General features: G+C 37.6%; 1 protein-coding gene across 3 annotated transcripts in view; it reads left to right on the forward strand.

Annotated features, from left to right (window-relative positions):
- LOC128862101 (cell adhesion molecule Dscam2) overlaps positions 1–17,745 on the forward strand; it is a 308,940-nt gene that overhangs the window by 218,273 nt on the left and 72,922 nt on the right. For all 3 annotated transcript variants that reach the window (XM_054100528.1, XM_054100530.1, XM_054100529.1), the window contains exon 9: positions 12,130–12,402. In XM_054100528.1, the coding sequence (XP_053956503.1) occupies positions 12,130–12,402 (273 nt within the window). The remainder of the gene's footprint in view (positions 1–12,129; positions 12,403–17,745) is intronic.

The raw sequence follows: 17,745 nt of genomic DNA on the forward strand, positions 1-17,745 counted from the left end.
TACATAGGCAGTATATTTTGAACCAACATGCATATGTATTTCTTGTATTTGTAGTTTTTGTCAATGTCATATTTTATGCTTGCGGCGCACGTTTTAGACGGTCAGTTACCAAAAACGGCTTTGAGTTTTAATGCAAACCCACAAAAGCTTGTAGTGCACCGCCCTATTCAACATTCCACTCTATGGTGCTTTTCTATAAATACTTATATATACAGATGCTGCCAAAATAATAGTATTTAGAATTCCTGGGAAAACAAAAGGTTCCCGAATTCAACATACTCGTACATATATTCAAGACTTCAATCCCTAAGACTTTTTTGTTTGACTCAGCCTAGAAAAATCACTTAGTTGCCTCACTTTTATAATGCTCTTGACTGCTTCCAAAACTTGTAAATTACTTGTTAATTGATACTTGTACCTGTTCGGCTGCCGTAGCCGAATGGGTTGAACCGTCGGGAGTGAGTAGATTCGAATCTCCGTGCATGAAACAGCAAAATGTGAAAAAAGGTTTGCTTGTCTAATAGCGGTTGCTCTTCAGCAGACAATGTCAAACCTCCGAGCGTATCCGAGTCATGAAAAAGTTTCTTATAAAAAACCATTTGCCGTTTGGAGTCGGCTTAAAACTGTAGGTCCCACCATCGAAACAATGGCCCTTATTACGAGCAACATTCGATCTTCGACTGTAGTCGAAAGTGCTGATCGAACGAATTTTCATTTGGTATTATGGTGCTCATTCGCTGAAGAATAGGACTATTGTGAATTTCGATCGCTCGACGCATTTACAATAGATCATTTTTTCTCAGCTGATACAGCAAATCAAAATAAAAGAAAAAGCGGTTGTGTTAAAATTCTTTGTTAACAACATTTTTAAAAGTTAAAAAAAGTATTTTTTGTGAAAATGAGTACAACGGAGTTGGGGTTCGGTGATTCATCTCAATGCGAGTAATGTAAATTGTAGGTTTGTGATCATACAATGAAAATAACTTATATAAATGCGAAAAATCCAGGAGCTACTCATGATTCTATGGCTTTCAACATGTCGTCATTGAAAGCTCAGCAACATCTCAATGACCGTCGCAATACTTGGCTCCTCGGTATGTAATAAACACCAATTGAAATTCCGTTGAGAAGTAACATTGAGAGAACAATTGGAGTCTTGAAAAACCGATTTAGATGCTTGTTGCAGACGAGAACTCTCCACTTTTCTCCAAAAAAAGCAACACAAATTATTAATGTGTGTGCAGCTTTGTACAACAGTTGTCTGCTTTACAATGTTCAACTTCCGGATGAAGAGTTATCCGATGAGACCCCCAACTATGATGCTGCAGATATTGAAGTGAAGTCAAATAACGGAGAAGCAGAACACATAAGAAATTAAATTCTTAGAATATTATGGAAAAAACAAAAAGTACTAAATAAAAACCTTTACGCTATAGTTTATTTTTTATTTTTGATATACATTTTCTTTATTCACTGTGCGACAGTGAAATTATACTTTTATGGAGACCTAGCACAACTTGTAGGTATAGCAAAACTAAGAAAAATGGTATAGGAGAAATTTCCAATACACCCCCAAAATCTCATTTTATGGCCATAAAACCGTTTTTCAATAGGTTGATGTGAAGAATAACTCCTAACTTCGTCAATTTCCATCCGATTTCGAATTTGCTTTTTTAGTTCGAAAGAACAAAAACAAGCCTTTCTGACAGTGTGTTGACAATTTTTCTGAAATGACAACTGACGAGACTGTAGACGGAAGTATTTGGAATTTTTTATTTTTTCTCTATTTTTTCAACTTTGACATAATTTTTACGATATTATCCGATATTGAGGATTTTTTTTAGTACTCTACTATTATAGTAAATTTAATTTTGCGTCAAATGAGCTATATTTGACTGTAATTGAATTAAAATTAATAGAGTTGTGTGAGTTTTAAGATTTTATTATTTTTTTTTTACTAATTTGGTATGTAGGTATAGCTTACGCTAAATGGGAATAAGGACGTGTTTTGATGCGTTATTATAGATACGTAATATTTATTGGAGAGTATATGTATACATAAGAGTACACGGTACTGCATACAACAGAACTGGTTAGAACTGACGAAAATATCTGACATATTATAACACTTTTTTTCAATAGAAATATAAAAAAGCTCCTAAGTGTACCAAAGTTCACACTGTACATTGATTAACAAAATAAGTTTGTTATTATAATTTAACCTTATTAAAACGTCAAAGTTTTATTGTTTGTTTCATTGAAATTCAAGAGATATAAATCAAAACGTTGCCAGAAAAGTCGAATTTCTCAATATTCTCCGATGATGTGGCATCATTAGCCTTATCATAAACCAGATGATTGTTATTTTTGTAAAACGGACGTAAACGGTCATCATTATAAAACTCGAAAGCACATAAAGTATGCTGATGTTGCAACTGTTAAGAACCCCGTAGTCTTGGACGATATGATTTACTCAACTGCAGGTCATGAACTGAAGGAAGTTCAACTCATTGATGATGATGATCAAACTGATAACAATAAACCTGATGATGAAGAGTACTTTCCGTCTGGTTCTAAGTCTTCAGAACGACCCATTGTATCAAATTCAGACTTTCAGGATCTTTCTCGTGATTTACTTCTATCGGGAAGACAATCCGAAACGCTCGCTTCTCGATTTAAACAATGGAATTTAGTTGATGACGACTTCAGATGAATGATGATGACCGAATTTCTTACAGAGAAGTATTCAAAACTGATGAAGAGAATGACAAGTGTACCGTACCATACTAAACTCCAAAGGACCGTTTCCACTGCATTTTTAAGTTTGGAACCAGTTCCGTTGTGTACTGCACCGTACCGCACCGTACCATACCGTACAGTGCTGCACTGCACAATACTCCAATAAATATTATGTGTTTATAATGACACTTGTTATCATTTTCATACTTCGAAACGCATTCCAAATCTCGTAGTAAAAAAAAAGAAAAAATCTTAAAACTCACACAACTCTATTAATTTTAATTCAATTACAGTCAAATATAGCTCATTTGATGCAAAATTAAATTTACTATAACAGTAGAGTACTAAAAAAAATCCTCAATATCGGATAATATCGTAAAAATTATGTCAAAGTTGAAAAAATAGAGAAAAAATAAAAAAAAAATCCAAATACTTGCGTCTACAGTCTCGTCAGTTGTCATTTCAGAAAAATTGTCAACACACTGTCAAAAAGGCTTGTTTTTGTTCTTTCGAACTAAAAAAGCAAATTCGAAATCGAATGGAAATTGGCGAAGTTAGGAGTTATTCTTCACATCAACCTATTGAAAAACGGTTTTATGGCCATAAAATGAGATTTTGGGGGTGTATTGGAAATTTCTCCTATACCATTTTTCTTAGTTTTACTATACCTACAAGTTGTGCTAGGTCTCCACCAAAGTATATTTAATTTTTTTTTTTTGTCGCACAGTGTTATTCGTCATTCATCAGCCCATATCTGCCAAGGGAAAATAAAAATGTATTTCTACAAACATCACAAAAAAAAAAAAAAACATTATTAACCTTAATCCATTTTGCTGCCGTTCTAACTGGTGGCCCCAATAAATTCAGCTCCGTTGTAAACTCCTCCCTTTTTTTGCTGCTTGAACTTTGGTGGAAATCCCTTTTGCGAATTGTGGATTCTCTTCCATTAATGCAACCAGCCTTTTTAATTGCTATTTGGTATTCACGACTTTCTACCTGCATAAAATTAACAAAATTAGTATATGTTTATTATTTGGTTACTATAAAATAATAAATAATCGGAAACAACTTTACTTTACTTACATTTTAACAAATTTTCTCACAATACGCTACACAATCGAAAGCAAAATTGGATTCGACTTTAAATTCGGTATACAACGAAAATTTCGACAGGCGTGCGCCGCTCATAATACAAAATTCTCATTCGATTTTCGATCTTCGACAACCATCGAATATCGAAGATCGAATCCAACTCATAATAGGGGCCAATAATTTCGAGATGCACGCCACATCGACTGCACACCTATTAGTACGCGCGTAATTTATTTATTTGTACCTGTCTTTTTAACGTCTATCATAAACTTTCGGATTGAGATCTGGTGACTCGCTAGCTACATCTTAAGTGGCTCTAATCATTTGGCCTTTGGTTTCTGTAAGAAGAGCCGAAGTAGTGTCAGTTCTTCACAAATGGATGGGGGCCCAAATTATTATGCAATGGGTTCCCCATGTTTAATACCTTCAGTGGTAAAATTTGAATTTTGTAATCGTCTAACGAAATATCCTTATCATTTTACAGTAAACTTTTTAAAACTAGACCAGGAGCGGCACCGTTTGTTGATTGATTATTACATAAAATGTAAGCACTACGACTTTGTTGGCCACAACTGTACACTAGGTTAGTTTTATATAACAAGTGTGTGTGTATGTTGTTGGGAAAGTATGCCTTGCAGTGCTTTGTTCATATATAAAAAGACCGTAATTGTGTTACATAAATATTTAAACTCATTCATCCGTCACGCATACAGGGTGCGCCATCTTTTATGTCGGTATGAAAATATTGAATAATTTTGAAAAAAAAACTGATTTGTGTAAGTGAGGTATTTTTATTCGGTTTGGTTATTTACAATTTATTAAAACTATTTTTTGAATGCAAGATCAATGAAGTGGCCACCTTTATTAGCAATCACAAACTTCACAATCACCTTGTCAAGCATTTCGGGTTTTATAGCGTCAATTTCGGCACGAACGTTTGCCTTAAGCTGGTCGATAGTCTGCGGCTTGTCGATGTCGCCTCTTTTTGACACTAGACGTCCCGGGAATTTTCGTTGCAGAAACTCAATTGTTGCATTCGCAGTGTGGCATGTCGCACCGTCTAAACCTATCTCACTCATTTGAGCCAACATCCATCGATATCGGTTTCTATCGATTGATTAGTTTTCTCAGTAAAAATATGGCCCAAGGATAGTTTTGGCGCAAATGCCGACCCAAACATTTACTTTCCGGTCATGCAATGGCGTTTCATGGATCTCATGTGGATTCTCAGTTCCCCAAATGCGGCAATTTTGTTTATTCACGCTGCCAGAGAGGTTAAAATGTGTCTCGTCAGTCACTAAAATGTGTTTCCAAAAATTGGGTTCAGCGTCAACCACTCGAGCGACTGTTTGGTCGTATTCCAAGCGACGTGAATGGTCTGTCGGCAGTCAGTTGCACTTTATACGGAAACAAATTTAAATCATCCTTTAAAATTGTGGTTTCACTGACGTCAAAATGCTGAACGCGACGACGATACGACACTGTTGGCTCCTTGGCAACACTCTCCCTCACTGCTTCAACTAGTTCATTGGAACGTCTTGGTCGTTGTTGAACGGCATGTTGACGATCTCCTACTGTCACGTGGTCAAAAAAATTCGACACCAAACGACGAATAGTATTGTCAGACGGTGCCTGTTTGCCCCGATACTTTTTGCGATATGCGCGTTGAGTTAGAACAATAGAACGACTATTTTTTATGTATAGCGTCACTATTTCAGCGCATTGTTTCGGTGTAAAGCGATCCATGGTTGAAATTGTACTGAATTGACGTATCGAAAACATGTATGTTGAAGTCGATCGGTTGGTAAATGACAAAGTTATTCAGCGTTTGCATACCGACATAAAAGATGGCGCACCCTGTATGTATAGTATATAAGTGTACGTATGTGATCTTTTATTTAAAATTTGCAAGAACTAATTTTCCTTTATAATTTAAATTGTTGAATTCAAATTTGAATTTAAAACGATTAGTCCTTAAAACGGCTTTTATGACGGCTTTTGTTGACATAACTAGGACTTACTTAAAAATAATCTTTATCGTAATGGTTTCAGACTGCTTTTTGACTAATCTTCAATTTCTGGGTTATAAAATAAGTGCACATATGCCTATCCGAGTCGATGACTTCGAAGATTTTATAAATATTTTCTACAACTGGGCAACCACTGGTTATTGCTGCACTGCCTGCTCCGTCTTTTCACTTTGGCTATAGCGGCAATAAAGAATGTATCGAACTTTGCATTTTTCATCCTTTTTTTTGGAACTCTGTAGCATACAACTGGATTCACCGAAAACAAAACTGAAAACTTTTTTGAAACGCAATACCACGGTGGTTACGGTAGCTGAATATGATGGTGCACGACTGCATGTTTTTCTAATGGCGGAAGCCCTTCGTGTAAAAAACATTTGCCGTTCAGAGGCAGCACAAAAAGTTTGTTTTTCGGATGACGCCCATTCTTCATGGGAAGCTCTCATGAGTACTGCTATACCGGCATAGCAGTATGCACAACTTCTAACCTCACAGCTATACCTACGTAATAAATACCTCTCTACAATCTACTACTCTCCCCCTCGGCTGCAAAAATGTGTTACTTCACGTTAGTTAGCTGGTTAACTCAAAGTCTGTTAGTTATTGTTGAAGTCTAGGAAACTCCGCGCATCTTAGATCCTTATAAATAAAGGTTATATTCGCGCAGATTCTCTTCGAGTTATCAGCTGATTTCAACATAAAATTTACAATATTTTCTCCGTTTAATATGTCAAAGGTTTCGGGAGTATGGCGTAAGTAATGAAACAAGTCGTGGTCAACGTCAGATTGGGTAGAGCCGATTGGGGTTTTCGGGGAACTCTCATGGCGAAATCTATGGAGGCATTTTCGAAATACCCCTTGCCCTGATATGGATGAGGCTAGGTGGTACCTTTCTAACCACGTCGCTGGGGTGGGTATTAACTAATGCGTGCATCTACACTTCGGTGATTTGTTCCACCGACCTTGCCAGTAGGCGACCGAGCGACGCTTTACTTCTGCTGCGATTTCTTTACGCTTTACTCTAAAATCATGATAGCTTTATATGCATAAGCGTGTAAGATAAGAGCAATAAGTACATTTTAGAACTAACCTAGTGCAACTGTGCATTAAAATTTCAACATAATGTTTAGGTCTCGTGCAGCTGGCACAAAATTACCCGCCCAATTTTTTCTTTAATAATTTGTTTACTGAATAAGAGTTTGAGTGATGGAAATATGCCGTTGTGCCACCACGACCACATTTACAGGACAATATCATTTTCATAAAATTTTCCATAAACGAATTGCAAAGTGGCTGCCCTAGGTCTTCAATCGACCCGGGCTGGTTGGCGGAGACCTTATCTTTCACGTGGCCCCAAAGAAAAAAGTTACAAGGTGTTAAATCACAAGATCTCGGTGGCCAATTGTGATCACCTCTTCTAGAGATAACACGGCCCGAAAACTTTTCGCGTAAAAGATCAATGGTTTCGTTGTTTGTGTGGCACATAGCGCCGTCTTGTTGAAAATAAACGTTGTTCAGATCAATACCATCCAATTCCGGCCATAAAAAATCATTTATCATCTCTCGATAGCGATAGATAACACCTGTTATTGGAATACCCTTACAATACCCATTTCTGTATTCGCCGAAATTCCGAAATTCTGACCTGCTCTTACGATACCGTTCAAAATAATTCATCACAAATAAGATATTGAATTTATAAACTGTTAGATATGTTAAGTTCCTCTGTACTCTTCTATTGATTTTCACACTTCCCTTACTTTTGCTTCCCACTTCAAAATTTTGTTAAATTTACAAAATTTTAAATTTACTATATTGACTTTTAAAGCCCATTTAGTTGGACCTTTATTTATTTACTTATTTACACGTACATATCAGTAGGTTATTTTGTCTCTAGCAAAGTTTTACCAGAGCTTATTGCAATAGTTACGACTAAATTGAAGTCAATTTGTGGGACTTACTAGCTGGCGGCAGTGAAAGTATTAATAAATACAAACTTGTAGCTGATAATTAAGAATGCAACTCTGTTATAGACATAAGCACCTGCTACATAACCTCGAGGACATTTGCTTACGTGTTATCTGCTACATAATCGTTACCTAAATTTAGCCAATGTTTCTTCCCCCCTTTTAAAAAATAATTCCGTTTTCTTTCATGTCCATAACTGTTGGGTAAAATATTAGCACTTCCATGAATGGTAGAAATGTTGCTATTCCACAACATGCTTCTCGGTTCTCATGCTTATCGGTGACATTGTTTGACGTTAACTTTCCGTATGTATGTATGTATGTATATCTAATAAAACATTCATATGCAATAAAGTTTGTTGTAGATTCTATAAATCTGCACAAGTTGCAAGTTGCAAAAATACAAAAAGTAAGTGAACTTTTCATAAATGCAACTACTGCGCTAGCATAGCACTTTTTATAGTACATTCCGGGTGTTGTTATGTTTTGTTTTTTATCTGTTTGTAAGAAGCAACTAACGGTACACAACGCTCCACAAAAAATTTCATATGTAGCAAAATTTAAAGAGCACAAACTGCTAGAGGAGGGTTTTCAGTTTTCTGACGCTTCACTGACCCACATTGATAATACGAAACAGTCTCTCTGCTCTATTTCGAATTCACACATTCCAAATACGCTGCGAGCTTATGGGTGTATATCAGGCTGGCGGGCATTTGCCCATGCGTTCATTCACTTCTTCTGGATATGTGGATGCGAATGTGGAATTTATGTGAGTAAAGTGTGTCAGTGTGATCGTTCGTGCCTCTTTGTGTAGGCATTACTCGCCTTACACATTTGTAATATGGCTTTGCTTCAATTTTCAAATATTGTTTTCCTATCAGAAAATGTTAGCTTGCCCAAGGGAGTTTTAATTGTATTCCTATAACAGTTGTGTGTAACCGCATAAAGGAAGCGAGATAGAGATAGACAGACATATCCCAAAACGCCCAGAATTATGAAAGTAGTTGGTTTAACCAGCTCCGTGTGTCCGCTCACGCGTACAATAACACGAGTAGCAAATATTATTATATTTCAATTAAACTTAGTATACAAATTACTCTTTAATCAAGGAAAGCTAATATTGCAGATGGGCACAATCGGTCAATAATCACGTCCAACTGCTATATAACGACGAACTGCTTTCAAAAAAAGCAAATACGTGATACCTCTGTTATAGATGAAGCACAATTACCCAAACTTAGTAAAATGGTGCACCCCAAAAAGTTTGCCTCCAAACGGCAGATGGTTTTTTATGAAAAGCGTTTTCATGCAGAAATACACACAGAGATTTGGCACTACCTGCGAGGTGCGACTGAAATTAGAAAAACATTTTCTGCCATTTGCTCTTTTGTGCTCGAGGCTTCGAATCTGTGTACAATCGAATGGAAGTCTTGCATCAACCCATTCGGCTGCAGCCGCTGCCCCTCATTTTCATCCGACATAAATATTAATAACCACGCCCACTTTGTATATGTAAACACTAATTTTCACCCATTTGATTCCAAAAATTAAAGTTCGACACCTATAATAACTTTCACCAAAGTGTACGCGGGAATGTAGAGTTCGGTCCGCACTGAGTTTAGCACTTCCTCACTTGCTTACATACAACTCTGTCAAACTGTTTGGCAACACTCTAAATAAGTTTAAAGTGGGTAGGTTAGCAATGAGGGCAAAGAAATTATAACAAATAATTTAATATTAATTTGGTTTTTACCTAAGGCTTAAATAATGTCTCTTCATCAACCTGTGTCTACCTATCTGTAAAAATAAGTATCGGCTGAACCTACTTAAAAGCATAAAACAGAAAAAAAACGAAAATGAACAAAAAGAAAGAAACTACTTTGAAGTAAGGACACAAAATAGTAGTTTTTAAAAATATGTAGATTAATAAAAATTACTTTACATTTGATGTAAAATAAAATATCGAATGCACTTTTATCTGAATCCTAGAGATGCGTTAGTTTTTACTTTACTAAGAACTGTGACTTTTACAGAGCGTATTGAAATCTGGGAAATGACTTCAGCTTCTTCTTTTCTTCCTCTTCGTACTTAGCGCGGAATGGCCCCTGTGATTTTGAACGAGTTCAACAAAAGTCATTAGTCTATGCTTCTTCCTAACCGGAGCCAATCGCAATAAATTCGTAGCGTTTTTACCGAAGACATTTATTTAAACAAAAAAACAATAACTAGATAAATAAGCGCATCAATTATCAAGTATATTCGCCGTTGCTGCTTACAAACTCTTCCCATCTCTCAACGAATTCGTGATGATGGTGTGCCAACAATCGCCTGGCCTGGTGTTAAATAAGTTATAGAGCCAGTTTTTAAGGATCTTTTTGTTATCGAACATATCGCCCTTCATATACAGAGAATACGGCGGACCTCTCACTCGAGCTCTTGGAGTACGGTTTTGACATGGGGGCACGTTGTCGTGAAGGAGTATGGTTTGAACATATTGATCAGGTCTTTTCAGTCGAATAGTCTCATTGACGCAGTGTAGCTGGGCAGTTTAGAGCAGTTTTGACCATGGCATTCTTTTCGAGCATTTTCCAGTGCACCATGCTCTCCCAGTCCCACTAAACACATTGCATGATCTTCTTTGGATGAATAATCCGCTTGAATCTCGGCTTTGACGTATCTCCTCGAGTCATCCTCTCAGGCACTATTTCTCATCTCTCTTGACGATTCGGTACAAAAAGCACTGTTTGTGACTGCGTAATGCTCGATGGTGGGCGAGATGCTGAGAAACAATTTGAAGGCGACTTTCTGTGTTGTTTTTCGCTGAACTCGTGAGGCACCCAGGCTCCCAATTTTTCGGTAAATCGGAAAATCCCATGATCCCAAGGTGATTTCAGAGTTCTTCATCGAATTCTGAATGTCGTTCGCTGCAGCACGTGTCATCTACGCCAAAGTCGCCATTTTTGAACTTTTCAAACCACTTCCGTGCTATAGACTTGTCTATAATACCTTCTCCATATGTTGATTTTTACCTTCTGGGTATTCCATTTCTAAGCCTAAAAGAAAATAATAGAAAACTAAATAACTCAAAAATATATTCTAATTAACATAGGCTTTTAGAGCATAAGGATTTCTATCGAATGAATACTTACCCTTTGCCAAGCAGGAAGCAAATCATTATAAAACAAAAAAAATATATATATTTATATAAAAATGCTATGAACCCTCAACCCAACTCAACTCAAAACTTTTTCATTTCTAACCCAAAGGAGATCTCATTCTTATTCAGGATGCAGCGACTTAGTTTAGCAGAACCGCGCAGTATCTTTATTTGGTCGTATCTCTACTATTCACCAAAACAAAAAGATCAATAAAACTTCCTTAAAGTATCATATTATATTTCTGTAGAGCATCGTCCATACCCTGGTTTTTCTTAGTTCACCACCAAAGCTATTCCTTTCGCTTCCTTTTCCAATTTAAAAACTTAAATTGAACTAACGATGTGGTTGTGAAAGCGGATTATACCAATATAGTCAACATAGACCAACAATTATAGCTTAAAAAAGGATTGATGTGAAAGAAAGGCACCCTAAGGGATTAGCTAGGATTTATGTAACAGTTAGATTATACGAGGTGTGGGTATTAAATTACGACACGGATCCTGTAAAAGATTTTATTTTGATCTCGTAGACGTTCCTTTTCCCACTAAAACTTTCCATTTTCTGAAAATGTGCTGAAAATGCTTACTTATCTAATCCTGCATTTCACTTTTTTCATTTTATATCATTAACTTTTATATCTTGTGCCTTTTAATGTAAATGTCAGCTAAGCAAACATACAGGAGTGGCACCATTCAAGATAGAACGAATAAGGTTAAAACTCTGGTGTTCTATACTTGGCCGGAAAGTTGACTGAAAATGAGAAATATGGGATTGTCATATATTCTTAAGAGGGTTGTACTATTTAACATTTGTCTGGAGAAAGAAACAAACAAAAAATTCAAATGCGTGGTAAGGTTATGTCTCGACTGGTTTGTTTACACAAGCTAGAGGTTCGGCAATCAAAAGAGAAGGGCGCGCACCAAATAGGTGGTTCTCGCTCACATTTCGCGCAAGCATTCTCCTTCAATAGCAGCGTCAGTCTTAATCTATAACAGTCACAGCTCGTATTGTATGTGTTAAGAAGTCCATCATGATCATGATCCTTTTTTAAGAAATTTAATACAACTATCTGAAATAAATGAACAATTGCTATTTAATTTTACTAACATAAAAACGTATCTTCTCGTTTTATTTCTTTTCTTTCAGGTCTTCCCTACATACGCCTAATACCGAAAGTCACGGCCGTGTCGGGCGAAACACTAGTCTTAAAATGTCCCGTCGCTGGCTATCCAATCGAGGAAATACACTGGGAGCGTAGCGGTCGCGAACTGCCTGATGATATCCGACAACGCGTTCAACCGGATGGCTCCTTGACCATTAATCCAGTACAGAAGAACACAGACTCGGGCGTGTACACTTGTTGGGCGCGCAACAAGCAGGGGCATAGCGCGCGTCGTAGTGGCGAAGTCACTGTTATAGGTCAGTATACCAGAAGCAGAGAGGGGTACTTACTTAAATGGGGGAAAAGAAAAGGGTGGGTTCATGACAATGGCTGTCATTTGCAGAAGAAAATGTCATTTGGAGTGCTACTTTAATTTAAGAAAGAAATAATACGGAAGCAGCGTAAAAAATATGAAAACATAGTTGCAAAAAAATTATTCACTGAGTAAGCCAACATGGACAAAAAATTATTTAAAATTCATGCTTTCATATTTTTTACTAATTTTTAAATAGTTCTTTGTGCGTGCTCTTTGGTCTGCTTTACAAGTGTAAGGGTAAGATCAATTGAAAGAAAAATATGGATATATATTTCATCTGCTATAAAACTTCACAAAAGGAGTTATGCAATTATACAACAGGAGAAATATAGGACTTTTCAATAGGCACGATGTTGTAATGTTATTCACGAAATTTTTCTTTTTTTAAGCGCCGATTTAAGTAAATTAAAATTACTTTTGAATATAATATTTCTTTTCAGGGCAGCAATTTGGCTCCGCGTTTTTGAGTTATTTTTCTAATAGAAGACCAATTAAATTTCACAACCTAAAGAAGGCATAACTTGACTCACTGACGTGATTTTTCATTTGAACCCAAATTGCAAATGCTGCACTTTTAATAGCTAAAATAAAACGTCGCAGACACCAACGGCACCGTTTAGATATCTTGTTACTGTAGTTGTTAATGGTGATGCTAGTATTCGCACCACTAATGATAGCACTTCCTTCTGTTTGAGGTTTATTAGAATCTGTTTGAGGTTTGCACAGAATCCAATAAACGATTTACTTATCTGCTACTGCGGCTGCTGCCTCAACTATTGGCGAGCACTTGTATGACATTGTCCGTCTTGACTCCATATGTTGGTACGGATATAAGAAGACCAATTTTCAACTCCGCTGCATAAGTCATTCAGAATTTGAGCAGTGACGAGGTTATGTTCACTTTAAAGGGCATCTGCCTATTCCGGCTTATTGAGCATAGAAAACTCCACAAAAAAAGTTTAACGGTGCAAATCGCACGATTTTGATATCTAATTGACTTAACTTCCACGAGAGAAACCATACTCTCTAATCGTTCCTACATAATACCCAATATGGCGTTTGTGAAGCACAAACTTGCCTGAATTACAAGCCGTGAACATTCACGTCTTTCAGCTTGGGCCAAAGTAAAAAAATGCACCTCGTCACTATAGCTAGTATTGGCTAAAATTAGCTTTATTTTGGAAACGCTAGTAAATCCAGTTAGGAAACAAACGAAATTATTTAAGTTCATAAATTTTTTGCTCCTGAGCCAGCTGGATGTTGTAGAGGTATAACCTGGGTACTGACGCGAAATTCGCCAAGTTAAAACCTGCAAAAGACCAAGTTCTTTTGCACGACAAGGAATGAACTCGCTCGACGTTTTATCGAACCCCAGCAACTGACGTGACATGAAATAGCACGGGACGAAAAAGCAATCATATAATTATAGTAGTTATCAATGAAATACCTTTTTTAGCAATTACAGGAGAACTTTGCGGGTTCTCAAGAACTGCATCAACGAATCTCGTAAATTTTCTTTTTACATTTAACAAATTTGTTTAACTTTTATGCACCCGTAATTGGTTATGGTTCGATTGGAGAACCCCACGTTAGTGGGTTACTTGCTTGTCGGGCAGCTCGTTATCTGAACACTACAGTGTCTCGTATCTATTCATCATCGTCATCATCAAGTAGCGATTACAGCTCAGGATGAGCTTCTTCCACAATCCTCTTCCAATCTGCACGGTTCATAGCAACAGATCTCCAGCTCCTAACTCGTAGCTTTTTCAGGTCGGCTATGGCTTGGTCAAGCCAGGTTGCCCTTGGACGTCCTCGGGATCGGGCCATTAGACAATTCGTTGATAAAAAAGACTTTTGGGGGTGGCTGTTATCCATGCGCACAGTGTGCCCTAACCATCGAAGCCTTTGGGATTTAATGTATTTCACGACGTCTTCTCCCTGGCATAAGTTTAGTAACTGATCGTTGTAGCCTATTCGGTAGGTTCCATCGTTGCAGCGTATGGGGCCAAACACCTTTCGGAGTACTTCGTCTTTGCTTGTCAATGTCCAGCACTCGCAGCCGTAGGACAGCACCGGTAGTATTATTGACTGGTAGAGGCGGAGTTTACATTTACGTGTGAGCAATTTGGACTTCAGCAATTTTGTGTGGGCGTAAGATGCTTTGTTTGCTACCATTATTCTGTCTTGTATTGTGTCGTAACTACTGTTGTCATTTTTTATTAACACTCCCAAATAGTTAATGTCCCTTCAATGGTTAATGTCCCGATTTTGATGTTTTCAGAACTTCGTCTTTCTTCGCTGCGGGACACCTTCAGATATTTAGTTTTGCCTTCATTTATTCTAAGGCCTACTGATTTTGCACGAAATTCAATATTACAGAAGGTTTCAAGGAGATATCTTTTGTTCCTTGCCACTATTGCGATATCATCCGCATACGCGATTGTTATTCCTGAGCGACCAAAAAGGTTTCCAAACTTCACTTCGTTTTTATCGCATAGTGAAGAAGGAGATTAAATAAAGATGTGGAAAGCGCGTCGCCTAGTTTTACGCCACAGGAGATTTCGAAGGGCTTTGACACAGCTTGTTGGTGTTAGTTAGTGTTGCCATGACCAGCTGAATAAGTTTGTCGCTGATACCCAAGTTGGAGAGTGCTTCTGGGATTTTGTCTCGAAGGATACTATCAAAGGCTTGTTGGAAAACAACGAACCGGATGTGTACGTCTAAGTTGCATTCATAGCATTTTTCAAGATTTTGCTTTAACATAAAGATTTGATCTGTTGTTGATCGACCTGGGCGAAATCCGCCTTGGTATTCTCGTATCTATTATTTGGTTATACTTGTATTCAGTTTTTCTGATGGTTTCAGAGCATTGCCAAAATCATAAATAATTGTTAATGATTATTAAAAATGGGAGACTAGCCTGTTTCTAATAGTTTTCCACTTTCATGTCCTACTGCATAAGAAAGTAAGAAGGGCAGATGAAAATTTTAATTACAACTTCTGTAAGTGAAAGAAAATAACTACGCGAAAAATAATAATTAAGTTTGACTCTTTCATTTCGTACTTTTATTAGCCTCCGTTATTGCTAAACTTTATTATGATTTTAATTTTATTATCAATACTTATCAGTTCACAGTTTGCCGCCGCTTGATTGTTGCTGTTAAACTCAGCGCCATCACAAGAGTAGCCAGTTTTCACTGAGAAAGAGGAAGAGTTCTAAAGTTTTGTGGTTATTTACTTATATTCGTACATTGTAATTCCACCACACTCACTACTTTCAATGGCAACATGAAGATGAGCAAGCGTACTGGCTAAGGCCGAATATTAAGAAGTCCCTTTTTACTTGTTTCAGCACAAAACAAAATTTTCATTGTTTCATTGTTTCGAAGTTGAAAAGTTTTTGACTTTAAAATAAGTAATAATTGTAATCACATTCAGTTTTATTATCAAAGTTTTAAATACATACTTAGTAGGCAATACGTATGTCTGTTGTACAAGTATAGTTTTGTGTATTTCCTTGTGAACGTCTACAGCTCACACTGGCTTAACATTTCAATGGCAACATTTAAAACAAAATTTCACTTCCCATATGAAGTCTAGATTTTTTGTTGCTCAGAAACAATACTTTAAATGCAGTTGGAATCAGCAACCAACTCAAAAGAGAAAAAGTAAAGTTTTATTCAAGATTTCCATCCAAACCAAAAATATGCATCTGCTTTATTGAATCCGACGTTTTAAATTTTGAAATTCTGCATTCGAATTCTCATTATCAACTTAACATACATATTTAAAATCGAGTACTCGTTTTTTGAGGCTATAATACCAGGTTTGATTGAAAAGTAATAAGAGTTCCCGCGCGGAGCGTGTGCCAAGCGATCAACCGAATCGGCTGGTGGGGGAAAATGATCGTTGCACCTTCCACTAGAAACCGGTCCCTGTTCGCTGGCAACAGTGGTGCAGTCAACATCGCTCCGCGCGTGAAAGCTGTTTTAAAAGTGTGTTAGGATTTTGCAGTGGCGAAAATGCAGCCACCGTTGGAACAACGTTACTCGATCAAATTTTGCGTAAAGCTAAACAAAACGAGTACCGAAACCATTGGGCAACTCAAGGAGGCTTACGGGGCCAATCTCTGTCCAGTTCCCAGGTAAAACGGTGGCACAAGTCGTTCAAGGAAGGCCGGGAGGCGCATGTCGAAATCCAAGGTCAAAACCATGCTGATCATCTTTTTCTACTCTCACTCTCGAGGCATCGCCCACAAGGAGTTTGTACCTCCAGGAAGCACTGTAAACGCGGCATTTTACAAAAAAGTGCTCTTTCGGCTGAAAAACCGCGTCGCCCGGGTTCGGCCCGACCTCCTCAACAATTGGACCCTTCATCATGACAATGCGCCGGCGCACACCGCCTTCCGCTGCACCTCTGCATTGGCCAAGATGGGGGTTCCAGTGCTTCCCCACCCTCCCTACAGCCCAGACCTGTCCCCTCCGGACTTCTTCTTGTTCCCGCGCCCGAAAAGAAGGCTGAAGGGGAGGAGTTTCGACTCCATCGAGGCGATCCAAAAAACTGTGACTGAAATGTTTCCTGCAGTGGAAGGACCGCTACCAGCGGTGTACTGACGCTCAAGGGTCCTATTTTGAAGCATATTAGTTGTATAAGCCAAAAGTTTTAGTAAAACTGCTTAAAAAAATAAGGCTCATTACTTTTCAATCAAACCCTGTATTAACGGTGTAGAAATTTGCTCTTTTTACATACTCCAGGTCTACCTCGACCGCCGATATTTCTCAGTCTGTAATAGAAATAATAAAGTGTAATAAAAGTTTCAATGGCCGAGGTACGAATAACCGGCACCTTTTGCTGATACTCCTTCATAACTAGGGACTTTTCGTACATCGAGTCCAAGCTTATTGTCGTCGGCACAAACTGTAAAGACGAGATGCGCAACTTTGCCAGTATTTGCCATATTTGCAAACATCTAATCCACTCCTAATCCTTTTGAAATGTTTTCATATACCCCAAGTATGCCTCAAGAGTTAATCTCAATTTCTCCAACTTTCTTGGTCTGGGAATTTTACTGATAATTTTCTATGTAAGGAGGTTCTTTCAGTCATTGAATCAGAAATCAGCACCCTTACGAAACAAGCGGCTCTAACTAAAATACCTATTTGCCAATTACTTTCTGGTAAAGGCCCATCCGATACTCGAAGTAGGTGAGTTTACTGTAATCAGTTAGGGCTAGCTTGCGTTTTCAATGCAGTTTTTTGTTTCACCAGAGAAGAAATATTGATCT

This window comes from Anastrepha ludens, chromosome 4 (assembly GCF_028408465.1).
Source record: "Anastrepha ludens isolate Willacy chromosome 4, idAnaLude1.1, whole genome shotgun sequence".
NCBI classification, from domain to species: Eukaryota; Metazoa; Arthropoda; class Insecta; order Diptera; family Tephritidae; genus Anastrepha; species Anastrepha ludens.